Here is a 25,455-nt window from a genome sequence, read left to right as displayed (position 1 = left end):
AGTGCTTAATTTAATATTTTTAAGTGTAATAGTCCAAATTATAATTGATCTGCCATAATTTTAGTACCATCTCCCATAAGTACATCCCTCTTGTGCCACATGAAACTCTATATAAAATATAGATGTATTACAGACAGAGTGATCTATTTTATGTGTTTATATCTTTTATTGTTGGCTTACAGTCAATGAAAACCCAAGAATTATTGTCTCCGAAAATTAAAATATTATATAAGACCAATTGGTACTGCTGGAAAACCAAATTCCCATCTCCATAAAAACAGCATGAAGTGCTGTAAGATTTTGTGGGAAAACAAAACTGCACTGACTTTAGACTTGCTTTTCTTCTGAGGACAACTTTTATGGAGATGGAAATGTGGATTTCATTGTCCAGCAGGATTTGGCACACTGCCAAAAGTGCCAACTGGACTTAATAGTATTACTATCATATTCTAATTTTCTGAGATACTGATGTTTAAGTTTTTATTAGCTGTATAAAAGTACCTCTATAAAGGAAACCTTTCAATTATATGCTACTGATGATTGGGTATTGGGCCCTCACTCTCGAGGCTCTCAACAACATTCCTTTGCGTTCCTTTACCTCCATGTCATGCCATGAAAAAAGGCATACAGAGCACCAGGGTCAGTTTTAAATCTTTATTATAAAATACAAAATGGGAACATTTACATAAACATGTATGCTGCAGATCGTTTCACAAACCACCAGTTTTTTTGTTCAACAGAATGCAGTAATCAATATTACATCATATCCTATTTAATGTCTCTAGTGTGTTTGCCCTTTAACCTCTCTTTAATGATCTGACCTCACCTCTCAGCAGACATGGTTCCACTAAAACCTTCCTCAGCCTCGCTCTCTGTAAAACTCAGACATTTAAAAACAGACACTGATTTCCATCCGCAGATCCAGTCGGGTGATCGTGCACCAAAACAGCGCTTGATTAAAACGTAGATTCAGGAACTACACAATGACGACGAGGCCACTGTTCTGTAACGAGAGGTCAGAGTTCAGAGGGCAAACAGCTCAGGCTGTTCAGACCTGCTCAGACTCAGGCTGAAGAGGTGCTGTCTCTGTCACATACATTACAACAGTTTAAAGTCTTCAACACTTAAAACACTCATTCACTCATAAGGTGCTTCTTCATTTCAGACGGTGCATGTGTGGACGTGTGTGTGTGTGTGTGTCTCAGTTCTTCACATCAGTTTTTTCTGACACTCGAGCAGCAGAGGGTATATCTGTTCCACAGCCGAGGCGACACTCTGAACATTTGGTCCTGGAGAGAAAGTGAGAAGAGGATTAAAAGTTCATACAGGTCATCATCAAAATGCTAATATACTGTACTAGTGCATCTCAAATAGTTTTTTATATCATTGAAAAGTTACTTAACTTCAGTAAAATGTAAAAATCATATTATATAGATTATATATAGACCAACACCAGCAGATGACATGTCTCTCCAAACCATCACTGATCATCAGTAAATTTTACATTTTATTTGTAAATCAAGAGACCAGAGTCTGGAGGAGGAGTGGAGAGACACACAGTCCAAACTGCTTGAGGTCTAGTGTGAAGTTTCCACCAATCAGTGATGGTTTAGAGAGACATGTCATCTGCTGGTGTTGATCCACTGTGTTTTATTATCAAGTCTAAAGTCAGTGCAGTTTTGTTTTCCCACAAAATCTTACAGCACTTCATGCTTCCCTCTGCTACTGACAACTTTTATGGAGATGTGGATTTCGTTTTCCAGCAGGACTTGGCACACTGCCCACACTGCCAAAAGTACCAGTCGGTCTTATATAATATTCCAATTTGTTTTCTAGTTTAATTTAAATGTTTTTTGAGATGCACTAGAATTTTCAAAATAGAAACTTATTAGGAGAATGGAAAAAATGAAAAACTAAAATGTATTCAGTTCTAATCAGATTGCTGAGCTACATTCCCATTATAAGCCATATTGATAAACTCATATTTGTTTGCTTGCATCATAGATTTTTGCTCGCATTCAGAAATGTGACCTAAACAGGACTGGGCAATAATTTAATTTCATTATATATTGCAAAAATGAAACTCTTTCAATCACACTGATATGATTTTTTAGTTTTATGACATTTCAAATATTTTTATGTAGAATATTTACATCATCTGTTGCTGACTAACATTAATCACAGGTTCCATTTTTGAGATGTTTTCAGATACAGACATTTGTTTTGGGCATACCACCATTTAATGTGTTTTTTGTATCAATCAATGTATTGTGTATGCAATATATTGTATTGTATGCAATATATTGTGAGGTAAATTGCGGTCATATTGTCCATGCCTAGGCCAAATCCTTGTTAAAAAAAAAAAATACACAAATTAATGGCAAATCACTCATTACTATTTTGTGCAATAACTACTTTTTGTGGCACTAAATTCTTTAGACATCTGAATCCACTTTTTATCTTTGTAAAATTTCTCAACAACAGCAGATCATTTGGAATGGCCTAGTTTTATATTTGCAACTGAATTATTCAAAACTTTGAGCATTGCTCAATTATATACACAAAATACATTAATAATTTGCAATAATTTCGCTGTATATTATTCCACTAACTGTAGATAGAGAACTACAAGTAGAGAAAGCTGTGATCAGCGTTTAACAGGCTAAATCAGTGGGTAAGTCTTTAAGTTATGTGGTTAATGCTGTAATCGGGTTACCCTCCATATAAATAACACAGCAACAGCACTCAACAAAGACTTGACAAATCCTATGGAATTTTCCATACATTTTAATTGCATCTGTAGGCTATGGAAGGACTATTAAAGCCGATATAAGCCTTTTATATTCTGCTTTATGTTCAACATTGTTATTATACTAATATATGGCAAATCTCAGGACTTGACTGGATCAGCCTGACTTGGCAGGTTTTTTTTTTAATTCTGTCCAGTCATGCTGTTAGTTCATGACGCGTGATTCGTTGGCCAGGTTTCCAGCCGTGTTCCTGGAGTACTCATTGCTGGGGGCACTTTAGTAAAGCATTGTAGTATATATATAAACATTGTTTAATAAATATATTTAGTTCCTAACATTTTGCAAATATATTTATTTAATATTTATTTGTCTCCACAGACATTATATATGTATTATATAGGTGCCTTGTCAAAATAAGAAGAGAGTCCTATTCTTTTGGCAATATTTATCTAAAGGGAATAGACAAGCTGTGTTTATGTAAATGTGCACACCTGGGTGCAGCTTAAAGTAGATGTGTGCATTCATTAGAAGTGGTGTCCTTTTTTGCTGCCTGATAAAAATGCTGAATCTGCAACTGTTCTAATTTTAATTCAGATTAAAACTGCCCAAATATCATTTTTATCATTATCATTAATAATATCAAAAGATCATGTTAGAAATTTCTGTACTATTTTAATATTACAAGCATACCTATTGTACATCCCATATTAGTAAAAGTGGACATGTTAAAACAGGAAAATACAAAATATACAGTTCATAAGGTTGTGCAGGACCAGGGGTGGGACCTGTGTATTATTTACCTGTTACTGTGATGCTGCCAGTGGAAAACACTTGCACTGTGGCCCTGAGGTTTTTGATTCTATATGAAGCAGCTGGATGAATCTCAGGCTCATAGCTAAAGAAAACAAAACAACAAAATAGAAAATCTCATCAAACTCATGAAAAAAAAAATAACTTAAGCCCAATTCAAGATACACAGAAACACACATTTGAGCATTATTCTCTTAGCAACTGGTACTCTACCTAATCTTCCTACCAATAGAGGGAGCTATTACTCTTCTTATACAGTGATCTCCTTTAAAGCTCTTCTTCAGTCTATAAAAATAGTGGTACAACAACACAGCCTTGTGGCCTACATGCACTCTACATGTTACTGCATTATAAAAAAAAAAACACATTACAATGCAAAATGCACCGAGATGTCCTGAAATGTTAAGTATGTGGTGTATTTAAGGCATTAAGCCTTCAAACCCTGTGTATATATACTACATCCACACTTTACTCAATCCTTCACCATTAAAACTACACTACTACCAGTTTACACTAATTTCATAGGCCCTAAAATAGAACCCTGAGGAGCCCAGTTACCACATATTTTTTGAACAGTGTATGCATTACGTGTACAAATTAATTTAATCATTACTAAATCACTGAGCTTTTTTCCTGTAGTTTGTTTCTTCTGTCCGGGTGAGTACTGGAAGCATTTTCCCCTTTGGTTTGGTTAGTTTTCACACAGGCACAAACCTAAATGCACCAAAATGTGTCAACAAACCACGTGAGCATGTGGTCTCCTCTGATTGATCAGTGGTATCTGGCTCCTGAATGTATATATATAATATTTGGGTCATCAGGAGGATGGATCAGGTTCTCACCATAAGCACACCACTTCGGAGTTCGTTTGGAACCAGTTTTTTACACCTGCCGAAACAAACTGTACCAATGAACTAGAATTCTTTTTACCCAGCCTAAATACTGCTGGTGTGAAAACACCCTACCTCTATTGGGCAGTGCAGCTGATTATATTATTTGTTTTGCATATGTGTGCTCCAAGTACTCCAATAGTTGTTTTATTTGTTGTCAGTATCACAGTTTTAGAGTGTTTCTACAAATCACAGTACTGCAAATCAAATTGATCAACAACTTTCCCCTCTGGGATTAATAAAGTATCTATCTGTCTGTTTGTCTGTCTGTAAAAATGACTGGTCAAAATAATGCAATAATACCCTCCTTAACATTGTCATTAAAATTGAGTAATACATTTGGCAATGTAATACAATGGCATATCAGAATCACAATTAACTTAATGCAAGCATTCCTCAGAGACGTGTGTGTGTGTGTAAATAAATAGTTGTACCTGGCGATGGGACGGTTGTTCTTAGTAAACTCGATGAGACGGATCTGGAAAGGCATGGAGCAGACTGCCAGGACGTTTACAACCTTAAAGTCCGAAAACCTCACCTGCAAGAAAGAGAGAAAGAGAGAGAGACACATGTGTCAGATTGTTTACCAATAGAATACGTATTAACAAATTCATACTTCACAATACTAATATGTATGTGATTAATATGCAGGAGTAATAAACTAAAGGTAAACCTTGAATCCTATCTTCTGGAGGCAGCGAGCTAACCTTCTGGCACCGAGTTTTGCTTCATCCTCACTGTAGAGAAAAATTATATTTACATACAGGGCTTATTACATGCTTGTTATTTGAAAAATGAAGAAATAAATACATAACATTTCTTTCATTTTAAGACCTTGTTGCTCCAGTGCAAATGATTTTCCCTGATGACCATATGGAGGCAGTGATTCGAGGTTTCCGCAGCTTCATTAGAACTTTCTACAAGGACAAGAAACACAAGCAATGAATAATGAGGCAGATTGTCCACATTTACCACATCCAAGATATTGAGAAAACTGAATACCCGGTACAGGTGTGTTAGGTGTTGGGTTAAAGCTAGAGACATGATACTGCTGTCTACAGATAACAGATATCAAAACTCATTATATCATTGTTTATCTTCTCTATCATCTCTATCATCATTATTACCTATATCCTCATTTCCTCAAAAAAACATTTCAAGATGGGTTAAAACGTTAATTACAGACCTAAATCTGCACCCATCAAATCCTGATGCCAGTTCCTCTTTAAACTAATTAATGTATGAATCTCTAAATTATAACCAGTAGAATTTGCTGGAACTTACTCCCACTTCTGGTTTGTAGATGACGTTAGTGCCCTCCAGGCCGATGGTGCGCAGGTTCAGATGGCACCTCGTCCTGAAGACAGAAACCACGTTGGTAATGATGATGTCCAGCGCCACATCGTTACTCTGTTCCACAGGTTCCATTAAGCTTCTTTGGACGGAGTGAACTAGGCTTTTTAAAAATACATGTCCCTTTAAAATATAAAACCTGGTGGAGAAATAATGACAGACACACAGTTACGCTATACATTAATGATGGCATGGTAGTTGATGTTCCGTGACTGCATGTCACCCTGTAAGCATAGCCTACCTAATGTAGGTGGTAATTTGCCATCAGGAGGCCCTAATGGCTTACGGATGCTGTTGCCATTGGTGAACCTTCTGGAGCTGTCTGCTTCCTCGACACTTTTCCAAGCATTACAGAAGAGAGTTTTAATGCACTGCACTGGAAGTGTAAATGTTTGCAACCTTGCTAATTACCATTACTTCTGAGAAAATATATTAATATTGTTATTATAATATTGAAGGATCTACTAGAAACACCTTTGTTGTTCACCTGAATTGTTAGTTTGTTAGTCTCTAAAAACATCTAGATTATTAAATGCAGTATATTATCACTAAATAGTGTGAACATAGTCTACCCTAAAAAATTGAATAAAAAAAAATAATATCTAGCAGCATCTATCTGATTGACCATCTTAGATTTTGGCCAGTTTGATGGTTTATCTGACCTAAAAGCATGATCTTTCTCACTAAGCAAGGTAACCAGCATGAATTGAATTACTGAAATTAAGTAACTTTTTAATTATATTCCAATTTTAATACAGATGCATTTGTACATACATATTATATACAGCTCTGAAAATAATTAAGAGATTACTTTAGTTTCTGAATCAGTTTCTCTGATTTTGCTATTTATAGGTTTATGTTTGAGTAGAATTAACATTGTTGTTTTATTCTATAAACTACGGACAACATTTATCCAAAATTCCAAATAAATATATAGTCATTTACAGCATTTATTTGCAGAAAATGAGAAATGGCTGGAATAACAAAAAAGATGCAGAGCTTTCAGGCTCATAGTCATAACGTTTTAAGACTTCATAAATCAATATTTGGTGGAATAAGCCTGTTTTTTAATAACAGTTTTCATGCACCTTGGCATGTTTTCCTCCACCAGTCTTTCACACTGCTTTTGAATAACTTTATGCCACTACTTGTGCAAAAACATTTTTGAGTGGTCTCTTATTTTTTCCCAGAGCTGTAACGTTATACACATAACGTTATATATAAAATAACGCTAATGATATCAAACCCATATATCAAGCAATAAGAGGATGTTAAGGCCGTGAAAACTATTGAAATATTTTATTCCCTCATAAATTATAAAAACACCTGTGCTGGTGGACAACCGCGTTTCCATGGCAACACGTTGATTACCATTATTAGCGACAGTCGCTAACTCTGGGTGAGAGTTAAGTTAGTTGCTGCTAGTTAAGACACGACATACAGGTTTTTGAGGTGCAGCCGGATTTAGTAAATAAAAAAATAGATAAAAACTGACTAGTGTTAAATAAGGACTTGGTAGAGATTTTACACACAGACTTGAAGAAACTTACGCAAAATTGGTGCAACCCAGCCCTGGACTCCCGCACACCAACCCCTGCCAGCTTCCTCAGAACACTGTGAAACATTCACATTCATGTTTTCAGACTGTGGAAAAGCCTTAAAGATTTAACCAGCAACTCTTAAAGAAGCAGAAATAAGGTAAACCAGCCCTGTTTTTGCTCATTTTACCTTTAAAACAGCTAACTAGCTAGGTTAGCTAACCTAACGTTATGCTAAGCTAGGTTAGCTGCACTGTTTAACTAACCTAGATAAGCTAAGCTAGTCTGTTTACACTACGCATTTCCGCATTTCGCGCCTTTTTATGCAGCTTAGACTTTTTTTTACAGATATTCCTGCACTCTTAACAGCAGCAGATATTTAATAAGACCCCTAATTATCTAATTTATCTTTTCCACAGTGTGTGGAAATCAGCAGTTAGGCTAACTTAGCTTAGCTAACGTTACTAAGGCGTTACTAGCCAGCTAACGCTAACAGTGCATCCCTGCACTACAGCAGCATCAGCAGTCAGAAATGAAGCACTTACTCGTGGGCGGGTTTGGTTAAAGCGGGCTGAGAGCTGCTGCTGATATCTGTATTCAGTGTTAATGCTGTAAACGCCGCGTGTCTCTTTTAGCTCCAGGGTTTAATAAAAACAGCATAACACTGAACAAAAGGCTCCGGAGTGAACACACACACACACACACATACATACATACATACATACAGACACCCGGCTACTGTTGTCATCACCGTCATGTCCTGTTATGGTGCGGGGAAGTGAGGCCTGCTAGCAATGCAGCGCCATGCAGTGGACTCGGAGGGTTGCTGACAGTCACTTATGTTCACTATTCGTAAAACCGACATGTTTAAGTTATAGTTTAAGGAGAACTCCGGTGTAAAATGAACTTTTGGTGTAGTGAACATGATAAAAAGTACTTACCTTTGTTGAATAGCCCATCACCGCCCTCCTACAGCTTTCTGAGATACAGTAATTTTGTAATCTTTCTGTACAATGTCCGTATCTGGGCATATTTTGCCCCAATAAATTGCTTTTTACACCGTTATCCAGTCTTAAAGTAGCTCCAAGCCTCCTTGCTAGAATCCGTAAAGTTGTTATATCCTGACATTTAAAACAATGCATTAATAACTTTAAAAAAGTACAGGAGGATTTGAGATGTCCTTTGTTATAATTGTGGACTGTAAATGTGTAAAGATTGAATGTATGTTGTGTTCAATTCTATGTTCAATTAAAAAATATATATAATAATAATAATAAAAAAAGACCTCGACCAAAAAAAAGGAGAGCAGGAGCCAGGAGGCAGACTATGCGGAGTCTATGTGTATGCCTGTCATTGTCAGTACAGTAATGGTGGCACACGGAGCTAAAAGCTAGCAGCCCAGGATGTAAACATTGTTTAGTAATAAGCTTCTTGAGAAATTTTTAGGATGTTAATGCCTCGTTTTATTGTGTTTTTTTTTTTGGATTCTAGCAAGGAGGTGTGGAGCTACTTTGAGCCTGGATAATGGTGTAAAAAGCCCCGATACGGCCTTGTACATAGTACAAGGGGGCAAAAAAACACAAAAGCTGTAGGAGAGCGGAGGTGGGCTATTTAACAAAGGTAAGTACTTTTTATCATGTTTTACTACACCCAAAGTAAATTTAACACCGGAGTTCTCCTTTAATGCAAGCTATGCAGTACAAGTACTAGAAACAATCATGCTTTTATAATATTTGCAGACTGTAAAGCAAAAAAACAAAAAACATTACATTTTGGAGAAACAGAAGTAAAATAAGGAAATTGAGAGACCTCATAACATTACCTGTATTTTACAGAGATTATCTTATGTACACCTGTGAACACTTCTGAAACTAGGCTATTAAACCCAAAGTCCAAGCCTTTTTATATGTGGCATTGGCAAGGGAAAACTACCCTGAGAAGAACCACAGTCTGAATGCTCCTACAGTAAAGCTTAAGTAAGATTCTATAATCAAGGAACCCTGTGCTTAGCACTGCAGACTTTACTATTTTTAAAAATATCTGCATATTTACTAAAGCTCTGTCTGTACTTGTCTACTATTTTAATAAAGTTTAATTTTAAGAACGTATTTAATTTCGAAAATCTTCACAAAATTATGGTAAAACAGTGTCTCGGATTAGTAGAGGCCCAAATGTCTACAAATGTGTGCTTGGAACAGCAGATTTCACTTATATTACATTTTCACCATTAAACCAAGTGTACTAATATATTACACATTTTGGCTGTGAAAAAACGACTAGAGTCCTAAATCTAATCCCAGAATAAAACAAAATACTGTGCAAATAAATAAATTAATAATCAATGTCATGTTTATGTAATGTCTGATATATTTACCAGAAGAACCAATAGTTTAATTTCTGCATATCAATTTTAGGTTTACCAGTGATTGGTTAGGAATTGCTTTTATCTAAGCATACATGGTGCTTTCCTGAGGAGAGGTTTTCCAGGTGCTTCCACAGGCATGGCTTTTCTTAGGTAGCTGTTAGCCTAGCACACATACCTTCCTGCTTTTTGGGCTTTAGTTAACTGGTTTGGTGAGTTTGAGCTCCACTTCTGTAGACACTGGCACTGGAAAAGCTGCGGTCAGAATGGTTGAAGATGATTCAAATTTAGTAATCAATTTTCTTTTTAATAGAAACACAACAGTGTCTAAGGTTCACTGTTTGTCACTTCTATGTACGTAACAGTTATTGTTCAGCTATGCTAAGGAAAATAGAGATTTCTATTTTAAGGCACCTTACAAACATTGTTAAAATATTTGTGATTGGCTTCACCTGTATAATGAATTAATAATTACATGGGTTAATATCATCAGATACAGGCCAGACTGTATCTCTACAGGATGTAAACGTGTCTAAGACCGGTTGGCTGTAAAAAATTGCACTTTTGCCATGAATCCAGGGATTCGGGACGCGTCCAACACAGCACTTAATGAGGTTTGTGTTTGACACCCTTCCTGTGAAAGGCTGTGGCTGCAAGACACTCTTTATTCACGGCTTTCCACGGCTGTGTTTATTTTGTCCTGTCTCAGGTCCAGTTTTGGAGGTCAGCAGCTTTTTGTCCGAAGTGGACACATCTGGTCTGACTGCATTGTTTGTGGTTTGCGGTTTTTGGAAAGGTGACAGCGGGATCTAAGCAGTGGCCCTGACACGGCTGGGCCGAGAGACTGGTGCTGAGGGCTCTCAGCTGTTGTAGTGCACCATGAATGAGAGCAGAGTTAGAGTTTACTGAATGAACTCTGTCTGCCCGGACCCATGCCTCTGTTCTCACAGTTTAACTTTTAAACAGATGGTGAGCATGAGAGATTTGGGGATTTTGCTTTTATTTGCCCATCATTTGTTATTAGAATGTGTTTATGGAGACATATCAAGTTCACACAGTGCATTGCTAGCGTTGGATGCACTTGTATCTCTAGATCTGAAATTGTGAATTACCGAAATGACAATGTTCTCAACTTTAAAATGACCATGGTTTTTCCAAGCAATTTTGGACCATTTCTGGTTGTTTATTAAGAGTTTAGACCAAAGACTGTAGAAAACATGAACATAATTGTTCTATTCAATTGGTAGACCTAACGTCGTTTCCCCAGACCAATAATATTTCAGAATTTAGTCTATTGGAGCAGAAACAAAGCACCTTTTTTCCACTGGATGTTCAGTTTGTAATGTTTCAGTGAAATGTTTCAACAGAAAAGATGCAGTTTACACTACAAGTTCCACTACAACCCTGCTAATACATGTAATGTACAGAAACACCTCTAAATAAGTAATTTTATTCATACGTGTATCCCCACATTTTACAGCATAGCAGAATACAGATTTTAAAACTGATTATTGGGGGAAAATGTAAAAAAAAATTAATATATGGACAGGACAGATAACTGTTGGAATTGGATACTGGACATGGAAATACAGTTTAGAGGAGAAAAATGATGGCAATGGCAATGGGTGGAGCTACACATCATACTGCAACCAGCCAGCAGAGGTGCACCTGTGGTGGCTTTACTTTAGGAGATGCTGTCCATGTTTTCTACAATCATTGAGGCCAACCATTTGTTGGATCCACAAACCAAAGCCTTATTCTATGGCACCTTTGAAGTTTAGCTTTTTTAAATTAATGTTTTTTCAAAAAATGTTTTTTAAAGAAAAAAACTAAATGTAGTAATGAGTTGAGTTCGAAAATTTACCGAAAAAACACATTCTTCTTCTCCATCCTCCCCTCTCTCTCTCTCTCTCTCTCTCTCTCTCTCTCTCTCTCTCTCTCCCTCTCTCTCTCTCTCTCTCTCTCTCTCTCCCTCTCTCCCTCTCTCTCTCTCTCTCTCCCTCTCTCTCTCTCTCTCTCTCTCTCTCTCTCCCTCTCTCCCTCTCTCTCTCTCTCTCTCTCTCTCCCTCTCTCTCTCTCTCTCTCTCTCTCTCTCTCTCTCTCTCTCTCTCTCTCTCTCTTCCTGCACTGGACATTTCCCAAACACAACAGCACAATAGCTTTGGAGTGATTCAGTGCTGTTGTTTGGGTCCTCCTTGGTTACCAGATAGGCTTTGTGAAATCTCAAGGGCCACTCTGGCAGAAATATACTGATGTAAATAAAATAAATTCTGCTTGGAAAGCCCTGTAGAGATGTCCCGAGCTGTTTACTATAAAGCCTGAGATTTAAAGCAGGTTAGTCCAGTGTCGGACCACAAGCGTTGTCCCCCCTCCGACCCCCGCCCTCCTCCTCCCTGCCGCTGCAGCCTTCAGAGTCTTAAGAGTGTTTATAGACTATAAAATAGAACTTAACGTCATTGAAATTCTCTTCCTGAGAGAAATAATGCAGCGTTCATTAAGATAGAAGATACATAAACAGGCAGCAGAGAGAGTACACATCCTCCATCACTCCCTCTGCTCCTTCTGCTCCTCCGAGAGTTCAGCCCAACGACTGCACTCTTTCTTCTCTCTTCTATTGTCTTCCTTTTCATATATCCTTTTGTTCTCTTATCTTGTTCTATCTGTTTTCTTCTCTTCTCATATTTTCACTTCTCTTTTCATCTCTTCCTTTAAATTTCTCCAGTTGTTCCTTCTTCTTGTTCTCATCTTGTTTACCCTTTTTATTTCTTTTCTTTTTCTTCTTCTTCTTCTCTTTTCATTTCTTTCCTTGTCTCAGTTGTTTTCTTCTTCTCTCTTTTTCTTTGTTCCTCTCTCTACTTTTCTCTTCTTTTTTCATCATTTTTTACTTCTCATAATTTTTACTTGCTTCTCATCTTCTTTTTTTCTTTCCCTTCTTTTTTTCTCTTTTTTAACTTTTCTTTTTTCTTTCTTTTTTCATCTTCTGTTGTGTTTTGGTCTCCTCTCTTATGTCTTATTTTTTTACATCTCCTCTTTTAACCCCTGTTCTTTTTTATTCTCTTCTCATTTATTCTCTTTTTCTTTATTCTCTTATCCTTTTATTCTCCTCACCTGCTTAACTGACCATCTCTCCTGACCTCTTCCTTCTTTATTGTCTTCTCCCTTCTTTCCTGCAGAGGAATGACAGTCTTTGCTGTAAGACTAGCATCCTCAGTTAGCAGATCCATACTGAAGATCAATCTGAGGAGGTTCTTGAAATCCTAGCAGACAATTTGAATGCAAAACAGCAGTTATTGGCTTCATTCTGCACTGTGTCCATATTGTGTTTGTGAAGAGAAGGCCACGGGTCAGGCAGGGCTTTGGGAATAGCAGGTTAGCAGGCCTGGGTTTGTACGGGAGTGTTTAGGGTTAGCAGAGGGGCTGGAGGGCCTGAGTTTCCGGAGCCCTTCAGAGCCCTTATAAAAGTGAATCAAAGGCATCTGGACGCCTTGTTGTCTGGTGTGAGAGTGGAGACATTTGGATGCCATGTCGTATTAAAGGTTGTTTGCTCGGCTGGACGCATTTCTGAGGTAATGGGGGTAATCTGTAAACAGGGCGGAGCGGAGCATGACCCAGCTTTGGTGTTTATGTTGGGCTGACATCACAGGAGCCAAAAACTGGGAACGCAGCACCAAAACGCTACCCAACTGCATTCTGGGTAACTACTAGTTTTGGGGAGGCACTGGCTGAGGACATGCAGATTTGTGTATATGCAGATGTTTGTGTTGTCTTCATGAATGGGGGCAAGAATTTTAAGCAATAGTATTCTGGAGTGGGGAAGGGAAAATATTCTAATAAATATTCTAATAAATGTCAGCAATGTGCCTTCTGTTACCATTCTTGCAAAACCAAATATATTCATTCTAAAAACAGGGTATCTGGTAGGCTTTTCTTGCCATTGTAACACAGCAACTTGGGCACTGCTAATGGCACTGATACCAGAGATGGTATCAGAATGTCTGATTCAGTCTTTATCTGCTCATTTACATATCTGTAAACCAACAAAACACAGAATTAGAACTGAAGAAAGCCGGCAAGCTAAAAGAGAGAAAGACAGAGTTCTTTCTAAAATCGGCAGATTTATCTGCTCTAAAAGGAGACCACACCACAATGCACATTTCAAAAGTACAGATGCTCAGTGTATCTACACATACTCAACAGAGAGGTCTCTAAATCCCTAAAATCTGGTGCCCCAATCTCACACAGTGGCAGAGAAACTGGTAGTGGAATAATAGCTTCAGTTCCAATAATCAGTTCAGTTAAAATAGTGCTGACCTATTTTACTGTGGGATCAGTTGGATCAGAGCTCGAATCCTTGTTCATACTGCTTCACCATCAGCAGCCAGAGCCTGAGAGAGCATAATTGGCCATGCTCTTTCTGCATGGGTAGATAGTGCTCTCTCCCCACATTACTCCCATTGTGATTCTGTTTGGCACAGACATCTGTTGGCTGATGAATAAGAACTGTGGATCAGGTGTGAGTGTGTTGACTACCTAGTAATGCTGCATTGGTGGCATGTACGGAATGATGCAAGCACTTATCCTCTACATTCTAGTGTCCGGATAGAGGGTAGTCCTAGAAAGTGGGTGGGTTTGTTGGTTCTGCGAACCTGGGCAGATATAAATGGGCCATCACTGAAGTATCTAAATGGACTACAGCTGGGATTTTGAGTTTCATCAAACAGCTGAAAAAAATACAATATGATCCAGTTCATCAGTCAATTACCAACAATGATATCACATTCATAAAAATGGTCCATAAATATCGAGTATTTAAAGTAATAACTTGCTGCAATAACACCGAAGTCAATTGATGTGTATGTGACTGTGTGTGTGTTGAGTATTTAACAGTGGCTTAGACTGTGATTCAGCCAGTCAGTTTTCAGAGCCAGAACTATCCATTTTACAAAACTGTACTAAAACAAGCCATTAATACATGAAGACCGGACTGTCCCAGAATTCCAGGCTGTAGTGGGACGGGGGGCGGGTTCAGCGGAGTTCACTCTGTTCAGAGCTCTGCATCTTGTCTTTATTAGATCTGGGAAAGAGGAAAAGAGAGTGAGATAAAGAGGACGACTCTGAGTCAGCATTCGGGACAGAGAGCGGAGGAGTGAACATGACTGAGAGACACTGTGTGTGTGAGAGAGAAAGAGGGAGAAAAAGAGAGAGAGAGAGGTAGAGAGAGAAAGTGAACAGGAGATGTAAGAGAGAGTAAAATAATAATCTTTATGGACAAAGCATGGGAAAGAGAGGAAGACTTTAAAAAAGAGAAAAAAAGTTCAAACATGGGAAAGAAAGCGAGAGTGAAAAGAATAGAAAGAGAGAAAAAAACAGATGTAGAGAGAGACAGAATTGACCTGAGAAGAGAAAGAAAGCAAGAGCAAGGAGAGAGAGGTGTATATATAGAGAGAGCGGTAGAGAGAGGTGTAGAGAGAGAGAGGTAGAGAGAGGTGTAGAGAGAAAGAGAAAGAGGTACAAAGAGAGAGAGGGGTAGAGAGAGAGAGAGAAAGAGAGAGGTAGAGAGAGAGAGAGAGAGAAAGAGATAGGTAGAGAGAGAGAGAGGTAGAGAGAGGTGTAGAGAGAGAAGGGCACGCCTGTGTGATGGTTACGTTGTGTCTGATTTAGAGGCAGTAGATTTATGACTGTGAAGTGAGTGTCTGGAGGCCCTGAAGAGCAGAGCTGTCTGTGTATATATGTAGTTTGTGTGTGTGTGCGTGTATGTGTATGTGTGTGTGGGTGTGTGTGTGTGTGTGTGTGTGCGTGCGTGCGTGCGGGTGCGGGTGTGGGTGCGTGTTGGTATAATAGGATAAATGGAGAGTTAAAATGTGTGCACCTATATGTAGCTATACTGTAAGTATGTTTGAGAGAACTGTGTGTGTGTGTGTGTGTGTGTGTGTGTGTGTGTGTGTGTGCGCGTGTGTGTGTGTGTCTGAGAGACTTAGCCTCAGCTCTTGGCCGTAAACACTGAGCTGGGAACCTCCGTCTGTTTACATCAGCCATTCTTCCCAGAGTAGTCAGCAGCACTTTCGTCACTATGAACAACCACACACACACACACACACACACACATTAACATTAACATGTAATGTTAATATTAACGTTATATTTGACTGATTTCATATCTGGTTCAGTAGCTAATACATTTTGGTGCTATAACTGATTCAAATCATCTAGACTATTGTAATGTGCTTCTGTCAGGATGTTCTAACAGTAACCTAAATAAACAGCAAACATGCTGCAGGGCAAACAGGGTCTTTACTAAAACTTAGAACAAATTAACCATATTAGGCCTGTTCTACACTGTAAGCCTGGATATATTGAATTTACTTTATTAACAGAAGGAAACTGATCCACCTAAAATGTTAAGTAAATTTAACTCAAAAAATTGAGTTAATCAAACCTTTTTATATCCATTGCTTTGTGCAATAATTATGCTTTTTACAGCCTACTACATGGAGGCCAGGCAGTTAACCATTATATATGACTAGTTTATACTAGTTTAACCAGGGTAGTCTGTGGAGAATGATGCCTACATGGTGTAAATTATGCATGGTAGATGGTGCTAGTTCAATTTCAATTTATTTGTATAGCGCTTTTTACAATGATGTTGTCACAAAGCAGCTTTACAGGACAATCAGACAAAACACTCAATGTACATTAAAGAACCCCCAGTGAGGCAAGGAAAAACTTCCTCAAGGCTCACATATAAGGGTGGACCATCCTACCACTGGTCAGACAGCTTTTAAAGAGGAAAATGCTAATGGCAACCAACAGTTAAATAAACTCAAAAATCATCTTTGAATGTATAAATTGTAGGGGTGTCACGATTCTCTAAATCCTCGATTCGATTTCATTTTCGATTTGAGGGTCACGATTCGATTCGATTCTCGATTTCCTTTTTTTTTTCTTGTTATTATTTTATGCCTCATAAAATTTAAATAATATATTTATTATTATTATTATAAATATTATAAATATTATTATTATTATTTATTAAGATATATATGGTAATGCCATCTAGTGACTTTTTTTTGGTAGCAACAGTGTGCACTATTAAAACAAGCAGTTTATCAGAGCTGTGTGTGGATGGCTGGTGAAACTGCTCACTTACATGAAGCTGCAGTTCTTCATCCAACCACTAGTCGGAGCTGCAGCAGCAGCACAAGCCCCGCTCTCTTCACTCAGTCACTACTTCAGTACAGCCCAGCCACGGGCTACAGAGCTCAGCCAGTCCGTTTTTACTGTTTCTGTAAACAAATAAAGGTTTTAACCCCACTAACCGGATAATACAGCTCACTACAGTTCATCTTTCAGCCCAAGCAGCTAACAGCAGCAGGTTAGAACAGCCGACACGGAGTCACTGCTCTGATTACATTATAAACAGGTCAGTTAGCGCGCTGCTAACCTCAGGATGTTTATAACTACGGAGTTTAGTGGACACACCACGGCCGCCAGGTAAGTCTTTTAAAGGCTACTGAAGACTATTAAAGGCTATTAGAGGTTATTGAAAGCATTATTGGGGGGCAGAAATCAGTACAGGCTGGTTAGATAAGTGATGTGGTGAAACTGTGACTAGCGCTGTCACAGTGATGTTTATTAACGTCATTAAAACAGATTTTGTCAGGTATTGTCTTATAAATATTTACACATAACTTATATCTCTCCTGAAAAGCTTTTATTTTAGTCAGAAACACGCTTGTGTTTACTTTATCTGAGAGAAAGATGTTTTTTTAATTCAATGGAAAGCAACAGGTGTAGTCAATTATAAGTTTAAGATTTTTAATCCACCTCACTGTGATCTATAGTCAGTGTTCTCAAGTCACACTGACACACGCATTTCAGCGAGTTCACACGCTCTCACCTGCGCGCACCCACCCCTCCGTTAGATACAGATACAAAACCTGCGCGCCCAACCCCCGCCCCCCCTCCCCCGTTGGACAGATAAAAAACAGTGATCACACTCCCGCCGACACTCAAAACTTGAGAGCCCTGTCTATATTTCTATAAATCCGTTTTCAGTTTCTCCTCCTTGGTTGAAAGGCAGCTGTCTCTCACACAGCAGAACTGAGGGCGTAGCACGCGCGGGAGGGATCGTCGATCCTCTTTTTGACTTCGATACTCGAGACCATGACCTCATTTCGATTCGATTTCGATAAAATATCGAGATCGTGACACCCCTAATAAATTGCAATATTCAGTTTTACATATTTAATATGACTTTAATATAACTTATTTTAGTTCAAACAAACTAGCAAGGGCACAAGCGTTTGCTTATAAATACACCAACACTGAAATAACACTCTAGAAAATGTCTTTTAAGACTCAAAACTTACTTAGTCTAGTGTTCTGAAATGATTGTATCCCCTTAGATAAAGGCTGCAGATCCAGCAGTTAATAGATATAAAAAATTGTAAACTGAGATGCTACTCAGGTTTGTTTCGGGGTGCCCTTGTGTCTATTTTACCTTCTGGCTCTCTCCTTTTAGTTAGGCTGTTTATACCTCTGTGTCCCACACCTAGCATTAGGCACAGTGCCAGTGGGTTCATGTTAGTCTACTCTATAGAGTCCTATTCTATTTCTTCAGTGCTTGTATTTTCAGCTCAATATAAATGATATGTGTTGAGCAGCAGGTAGAACTGGATTTGTGAAACCGGGTTCTAGGGGTCATCCCGTTTCGATGGAGATAAAGGGAATGGGTGTGTCTGTCTTTGGCTGTGTTTGGACTAAGAGAGAGAGGCAATGAAGAAATGTTTATAGAGAAGACTCTCTATCTTCACAAACACCTCTCTCTCTCTCTCTCTCTCTCCACCTTCTCTCTCTCTCTCTCTCTCTCTCCACCTTCTCTCTCTCTCTCTCTCTCTCTCTCTCTCTCTCTTTCTCTCCCATTAGGTCTGTGGCTCAGATAAATAAGCTGATAATAGAGGGGAGGATGGCTTGTCTTGGTGCCATGACGTCAGCTGGACCTCCAGAACCTCCTGAACGCTAGTGATGTCACACCATCAGGGTAAAGTGAGGTTTTTGTATATTTGTGCGTTTGGGGTCGTTAAGCGTATCAAAGCTCACGGTGAGGACGATCTGCCTGAGAAACTCTGCTTCCTGACCTTTTGGAGACACCTGTATTTACTCTTATTCATCACGGTTATTAATGATAATCACTTTCAGCCTGTACAACATTTGTGTCCTTACATCAAAGAAGCAATACCGTGTTATAGTTTTTTTTGTTATATCTTCTTTACTATACTGTTCTCCAATTTATATTCTTCTTCTTCTTTTTATTCATCAGTTGGTGTTTCACTGCATAACTTATTGAAGATATTAACATCATATATTAAGTCATACATATATTGATGATTGATTGATTTTTGTATTGCTTTAGTTTAAATTTAATGTATGATGTTAATGAAGAAATAAATTAGGTGCAAAGGATTTTGAATCCTTTAAATATCACAATGATTTGACTACACCATGATAACCCTATGAACTAATCACTTGTGGCACCACAGCAACCATTTGGCAACAAGCTGCATAGGGGATAATATACTTCACGTGAATGGCCAAAAAACAGTATATGCTGAAAGAATGAGGTCAGCTGACTACCTGAATATACTGAATATAGACCAGGTTATTCCATCAATGGATTTTTTCTTCCCTGATGGCACGGCCATATTCCAAGATAACAATGTCAGGATTCATGATGCTGGAATTGTGAAAGAGTGGTTCAGGGAGCATGAGATCATTATTTTCACACATGGATTGAGAGAGTTCACCACAGAGTCCAGACCTTAACCTCATTGAGAATCTTTGGGATGTGCTGGATGGAGAAGATCTGCTTTGTGCAGTGGTCAGACTCTACCATCATCAATGCTGCTGCAAGATCTTGGGTAAAAATTAATGCAACGCTGGATTGAGATAAATCTTGTGGCATTGCAGAAGCTTATCGAAGCAATGCCACAGTGAATGCGTGCTGCAATCAAAGCTGAAGGCGGTCCAACAAAATATTAGAGTGTGTGACCTTTTCTTTGGTGGCCAGGCAGTGTAGAAATTAGTGGATTTATTTGAATTTTAATTTAATGTATTGATAAAAAAGGTGTAATACCATTGAATTGAACAGTGCTTGGAGGCCTTCAGCATGCCTTTTTGGGTGGGTGGTCTGTGGTGCAACCGATGCATAATGGCCTGCATTTTTCTGTATATAGTGAGCAAGTTAGCCACCTCAAAACATACCATACTCTAGTGGCTCTCCATGGTTACAGCAAAAACAAGTCATCATATTGAGTCTCTTTATTCTAAATTAGTTTACTCAGTAATGCTGTATGTAAACGTAACTGCATATGCCTGTCTATCTCCTATTTTTTTCCCTCTCTATCTCTCCCACACTCAAGTCAAAGCCCCCCACACACACAGACATACACACAAACACACACACACACACACACACAGAGTACAGTGTGTAGGTTTAGGGAGGATATCAGTGGAGTATCGTATTCTGTGTGGAGGCCTCAGTTATCTGTCCAATTACACAGCTGATTACCCCAACAAACCACCAACAAATGACTGTGTGTGTGTATGTGTGTGTTAGAGCTGTATTGAGGTTGGGTATCAGTCAGTCTGGTTCTGTGCTCTGTATTAATGTGATGTGGGGATACACACACCCATCAGCCTGCTTGATATCATGTTTATTAAGAAAATAAGAGTCTGATTTAAGAGTCTCCACAGAATTAGCACTGTATGTCTTATAGACAACTACAATATTAAACACACACGCATGCATGCAAACATACTGACACACACACACACACACACACACACACATACAGAGATATATTTTATATGTATATAATACTGAAACATTACATACTATTACATACATATACTATATACTAGGGGTGGGCGATATGGCCCTAAAATAATATCATGATATTTCATGGTATTTTGGCGATAACGATACCCTTGACGATATGACAAAACACTGAATTAACATAAAAAAAAAATCAAGAATACACTACTGCAACAAAATGAGAATTAAATGGTACACCCCTAAATGAGATACTAAAAAATACAAGAAATGTATTAGATTTGTAAAAGTCAATGATCCAGAATGTCATGATACTAATAATAATGCACTCCAAATATCTCCATATATCCAGGATTAAAGTAAAATCTACCTTATATAGTAGAAATATAATGAGAAATGAGAACAGTGTGAATTTTTATTTTGCTAAAAACAGCAAAAAAGTAGTACCCTGATGTTATAATTAGGGGTTATATTTCAGGGTATAATATCGTTCACGATATTCAGAAATGTTGGCGATATTATCGCGTATGATACAATATGGCACACCCCTACTACGTACAATATACATTGACATGCCAACAGTCATGGGACAGCTGTGTGTAAATTGATCATGAAGTGTTACCACAGAGGACTGCTTGGAAACACTCACACTAATATAAGTTGTGAGGTGTTATCTAGTCAGCAAGGCTGAACACATGCTAGCATGCTCATGGCAAGACAGTGTGAATTATGGAGTGAAGACTGGGAGAGAGTTTCTGGGTGTCAGATGCATGGGATGTTCAATTTCTGAAGATCTGTGGACATTTAACATTCCTCGATTCACAGGGCCATGTGTATATCAAATCAAAATCAAATCAAATTTATTTGTATTGCGCTTTTTTTTTACAACTAATTTTATCAGAAAGCAGCTATACAAAAATGTAATACTTCTCTGATACATTCTGTATAAAGCATATATATTATTCTCTATATGATATATTGTGAAATATGTTATAGAAGGCATTACCTATTGCACAGTGGACACCACAGTTGTGGACACCTGTGGACACCACATTTGATGCAAAAGTTCAGTGCAGCATTCTTAAGGTTGCATGGGACATGACAAAAGTCATGGGACATGATACTATTTCCTATCCGATTGAGAAATCCTCCAAAATGGCTTGAAATTTTTTCAAGCTGACTTTCACTGAAACGTAAAAAGATTTTTCTCATCTCCTGTAAAACTGCAATCTGGCATTTATGAGATACAAGGTGTTCTACAAAATAGCAAAATAAGTAATATATGAAAACACTAACAATCCAAAACATTATGAGCGATTAAGTGAATAATGCTCTTTTGTTCTCAGACCGATGACTGGGATAAAGCTTCCCAACAAAAAAATGACACAGCTTGTAAAGGTGTTTCTGGTCAGCAATGGTGAGTACTTTCTAACAAACCACACAAACCTCAAACCAGTGAGTGAGCCACCCAAAGTTCATCTACAAGTGAGGGCAACGAAGGCTGTTCCGACTGAGCCAAACTGTCAGAAATGTTGAATGATGGTAACTGGAGTTTAGTGCCTGCTGCTGCCATTCCAACCCCTGTTAACCCCTGTCCACCATTGATAGCACCTGTTTTGGGAATCAACAGTAAATTAGACTTATTGTTTTAAATGTATTCAAACACCCTAGGGTAGTTTTCATGCTTTTAAAAATAGAATATTTTACTGTGATGAGTTACTGAGTTTAACAGAAAATCTGGCATGAGCGTGTGTGTATGTAAAAATATTTTATTCCAAGTAATTTCGGTGCATTTTTATTTATCCACTTAGTGTAAAATTTGGATACAATATGATAAGCAACCGCTAGCTAAAAAGAGATAAAAACAGATTGGAAGGGTCTGAGTGGTCCAGCGAGCTAAGCGCTGCCATTATGATCAGGAGATTGTGGTTCGAATCCTGTTTATGTAGTTTGCCATTGGCTACTGGAGCCCTGAGAGAGCACAATATATGCTAGTCTTCACCCTCCTGGTGTTGGGGCATCTCTAGTGATAGGGGGAGTCCTAATAAGTGGGTTGTGTAATTTGTAATTGGCCGTGTAAATTGGGGGAGAAAATGGGAAAATTTTTGAAATAAAAAAAGATGAAAACGGACTGATTTATTATTAATGTCTGGCAAAAATTATTTCTCAAAAGCCAGAAACACCCAATTAGAACACTGACAGGTTCTATTGTAACCAAATAATTAATATTGCTTATGTCTTCTGCAAGTAGTTTTAATGTTATGGCTTATCAATGTGAATAAATGGTTCAGATGTATGCAAAATATTTCAGGAATCCTGTTCTTTATGAAGAACTGACTTCCACATCCAGACATAGATAAGAAAGACGTGTGTGTGTGTAGTGTGTAGCTGTAGAGTTCAGGAAGCATACTTTGACAAGTGGTCTCCAACCCCAACTCCTTCTATCGTCCACTCTTCCAGAAGAGGGAGGTGTCTGTGAAGAGCAATCAGACATGAGAAATATCTTCTACATTTTTGAATGGCTATTTCTGGTGACTGTCCCAGTAAATGACCTTTCTTAAAGGTCGTTAAGCCGTTCGTAGTGTGTGTGTGTGTTAAAGCTGATGTGAGGGAGTCAGCCAGGGGTTGTTAGTCATCAGGGGAATAGGATTCCCAGAAAGAGGTTCTTCATCATCACCATGGCGGGGCTCATTAGTAATCATAACGAGGAACAAGCCTTAGCTTATGAACTTAACAAGCTCACAGCAACTCCTCACACCAGCAAATCACTGATCTGACCTCAGCACGCTCACACACTCCCCAACAAACAAGTGAATGAAGAGCTCACGCACTCCCAACAAACACCAGTGAAGGAGAACTGATTCTGCGTAAAGGGTTTCAAGGGTCTGCGTTCTTATTGCGTACAACACACTAGCTCTTATAAGACTATATAGAGTATGTTTAGACTGCAGAAACTTAATCAGATTAATTTCTCAAATACAAAGGTTGTGCAAAATACAAGTTGTAATCTAATTTCAAACACAAAATTTGGTTTGGATCTGAATTGCAAAATTCAAATTAAACCTAAGGTGTATATTAATCCTAATAGTATGACTTTGTAATAACTACAGGTTAGTACACACATTATTACTGTACATGTATATGTTTTTACTAACAGACAGTGATAAAGTGTTGCTCGGCTGGGTTATTACTTTTTTTCAAATTGTGGGATATCAGAGTCCCCATAACCAGATTTTAAAACTCAGTATGTATCATGATATTTGTGTATAGTCAACTTTGACACTTTTATCACTTTTATTGGTCGGCACGGTGGCTTAGTGGTTAGCACATTCGCCTCCCAGCATTGGGGTCTAGGGTTCAAGTCCCTATCTGGGTGAAGTTTCCATGTTCTCTCCGTGTCTGTGTGATTTTCTTCTGGGGACTCTGGTTTCCTCCCACAGTCCAAAAACATGGAGTTCAGGTTAAGTTGGATATTCTAAATTGCCCAGAGAAAATTGAATACTCTAAACTGATCTGGTATGTGTACGTGTGTGTCATGTATGTACGTTTGTGTGTGTAAATCGTATGTATGACTGTGTGCGCAGATATGGATTGGAACTCTAGATTCTGGGTAAATGCTGTAGTGCCCGATGCAGTCCTCCAGGTGGACGGTTGTTTCCGGTTGAGAGTACGCTGTGCGCTATTGGCTGCCTCTTCTCACTGGTGTGTGGATGAGTGCTGAGTATGAATGATTGTGTGTAATTTGTGTAAACTGTTAAGCGACCTTGGATTTCTAGAAAGGTGCTATATAAGTTGAATTTCATTCATTCATTCATCTATATCACATACTTCATATTCCAAAACTAGGTATTATTAATAATTAGTGCACAATGGGGATACACCCATAGACACTTTCTTTCTTTCTTTCTTTCTTTCTTTCTTTCTTTCTCTCTGTCTTTCTTTCTCTCTGTCTTTCTTTCTTTCTTTCTTTCTTTCTTTCTTTCTCATAGTCAGGCATTCTCTTTAACTGTAGTACCGACCCCAGTATAGCACCCCATTCTTGAACCCTTATAAACTATTACACAGTTTTGGCCATTGCTCTGCATGTGTGTGTGTGTGTGTGTGTGTGCGTGTGTGCTTGTTGTTTGCTTCTGTCTGTTGGTGATGAATCAGTGGAACTAACTGTGTTTATACTCATACCCGCCCATCAAAGACGAGGCAGTATCAATAAAAGTTAAAAGGAGTGCATTCCCCCGATAGCTGCAGTTTTATCTATCCCCAGTGAAAATATCAGACTGATATGTTTTTGTTTGTGTATGTGTGCGTGCGTGTGTATATGTGTGTGTGTGTGTGTGTGTGTGTGTGAGAGTGCGTGGGGGTGTGTGAGAGACTGATTTCTCCTCGGTTGCTGCAGTGTTAGGACATGTGGCTGTAGCAGTGTGCTGTGTTCGTTCTCAGAGTCGAGTGCAGGGAAGGCAGTACTGATTTACAGGCTCTCATGACTGCAGCCAAACCCCTCCAGTTCACTGTAACTCAATTTCTGCTTAACCTCCACAGTGAGATAATCAGACCGAATATAAGGCCCACTCACCCCTCCCAACATCCCAGAAATCAGCACCACCAGTACTGACAATGTCTAATGTCTGGCTGCTTCTATACATGGTTGGTTGGGAAATGTATTATATTTATAGTAAATGTAAATGTAAGAAATAACTTGGCGTACATGCAGTTTTGTCTAAATACAGGCGTGGTCTGATTAGACACAGGGTCTTTCCAAAAGCGGGTGTAAAACTGCTTCCTCCCGCTCCCCTATTTGGGTAGTGTACCTCTTAATGAGAGACTGTTGACTGCTGAATATGCCTCTATGATGAATTTCGCACTGACTTTGTGAGGGGGTTCATTTGTTCAGCAGCAGGATGTACGTTTTAATGAATTGGCTGAC

General features: G+C 38.5%; 2 protein-coding genes across 5 annotated transcripts in view; one reads left to right on the top strand and one right to left on the bottom strand.

Moving 5' to 3' along the window:
* Positions 1 to 640: 640 nt before the first annotated feature.
* Positions 641 to 8,089, bottom strand: tbpl1 (TBP-like 1). 3 transcript variants are annotated; one of them, XM_049462781.1, is made up of 8 exons: positions 7,887 to 7,959; positions 7,354 to 7,417; positions 5,735 to 5,942; positions 5,285 to 5,367; positions 5,124 to 5,187; positions 4,885 to 4,988; positions 3,551 to 3,645; positions 641 to 1,289 (listed from the first exon to the last, which is right to left on the bottom strand). In XM_049462781.1, exons 3-8 carry the CDS (start codon positions 5,876 to 5,878, stop codon positions 1,210 to 1,212), a joined length of 570 nt encoding a protein of 189 aa, XP_049318738.1. In that variant the 5' UTR covers positions 5,879 to 5,942; positions 7,354 to 7,417; positions 7,887 to 7,959; the 3' UTR covers positions 641 to 1,209. The 3 variants fall into 3 exon arrangements, with proteins under 3 accessions (XP_049318738.1, XP_049318739.1, XP_049318740.1); XM_049462782.1 differs by lacking the exon at positions 7,887 to 7,959 and adding an exon at positions 6,045 to 6,139 and having other exon boundaries at positions 7,354 to 7,422; XM_049462783.1 differs by lacking the exon at positions 7,354 to 7,417 and having other exon boundaries at positions 7,887 to 8,089.
* Positions 7,365 to 25,455, top strand: part of eya4 (EYA transcriptional coactivator and phosphatase 4) — a 162,166-nt gene continuing 144,075 nt past the window's right edge. For both annotated transcript variants that reach the window (XM_049462773.1, XM_049462772.1), the window contains exon 1: positions 7,365 to 7,501. The gene's annotated coding sequence lies outside the window, so the exon portion shown is untranslated. The remainder of the gene's footprint in view (positions 7,502 to 25,455) is intronic.

Source organism: Astyanax mexicanus, chromosome 13, assembly GCF_023375975.1.
Source record: "Astyanax mexicanus isolate ESR-SI-001 chromosome 13, AstMex3_surface, whole genome shotgun sequence".
Classification (NCBI taxonomy): domain Eukaryota; kingdom Metazoa; phylum Chordata; class Actinopteri; order Characiformes; family Acestrorhamphidae; genus Astyanax; species Astyanax mexicanus.
The sequence above is the reverse complement of the archived record's forward strand: the minus strand, read 5'-3'. Positions and strand labels throughout refer to the sequence as shown.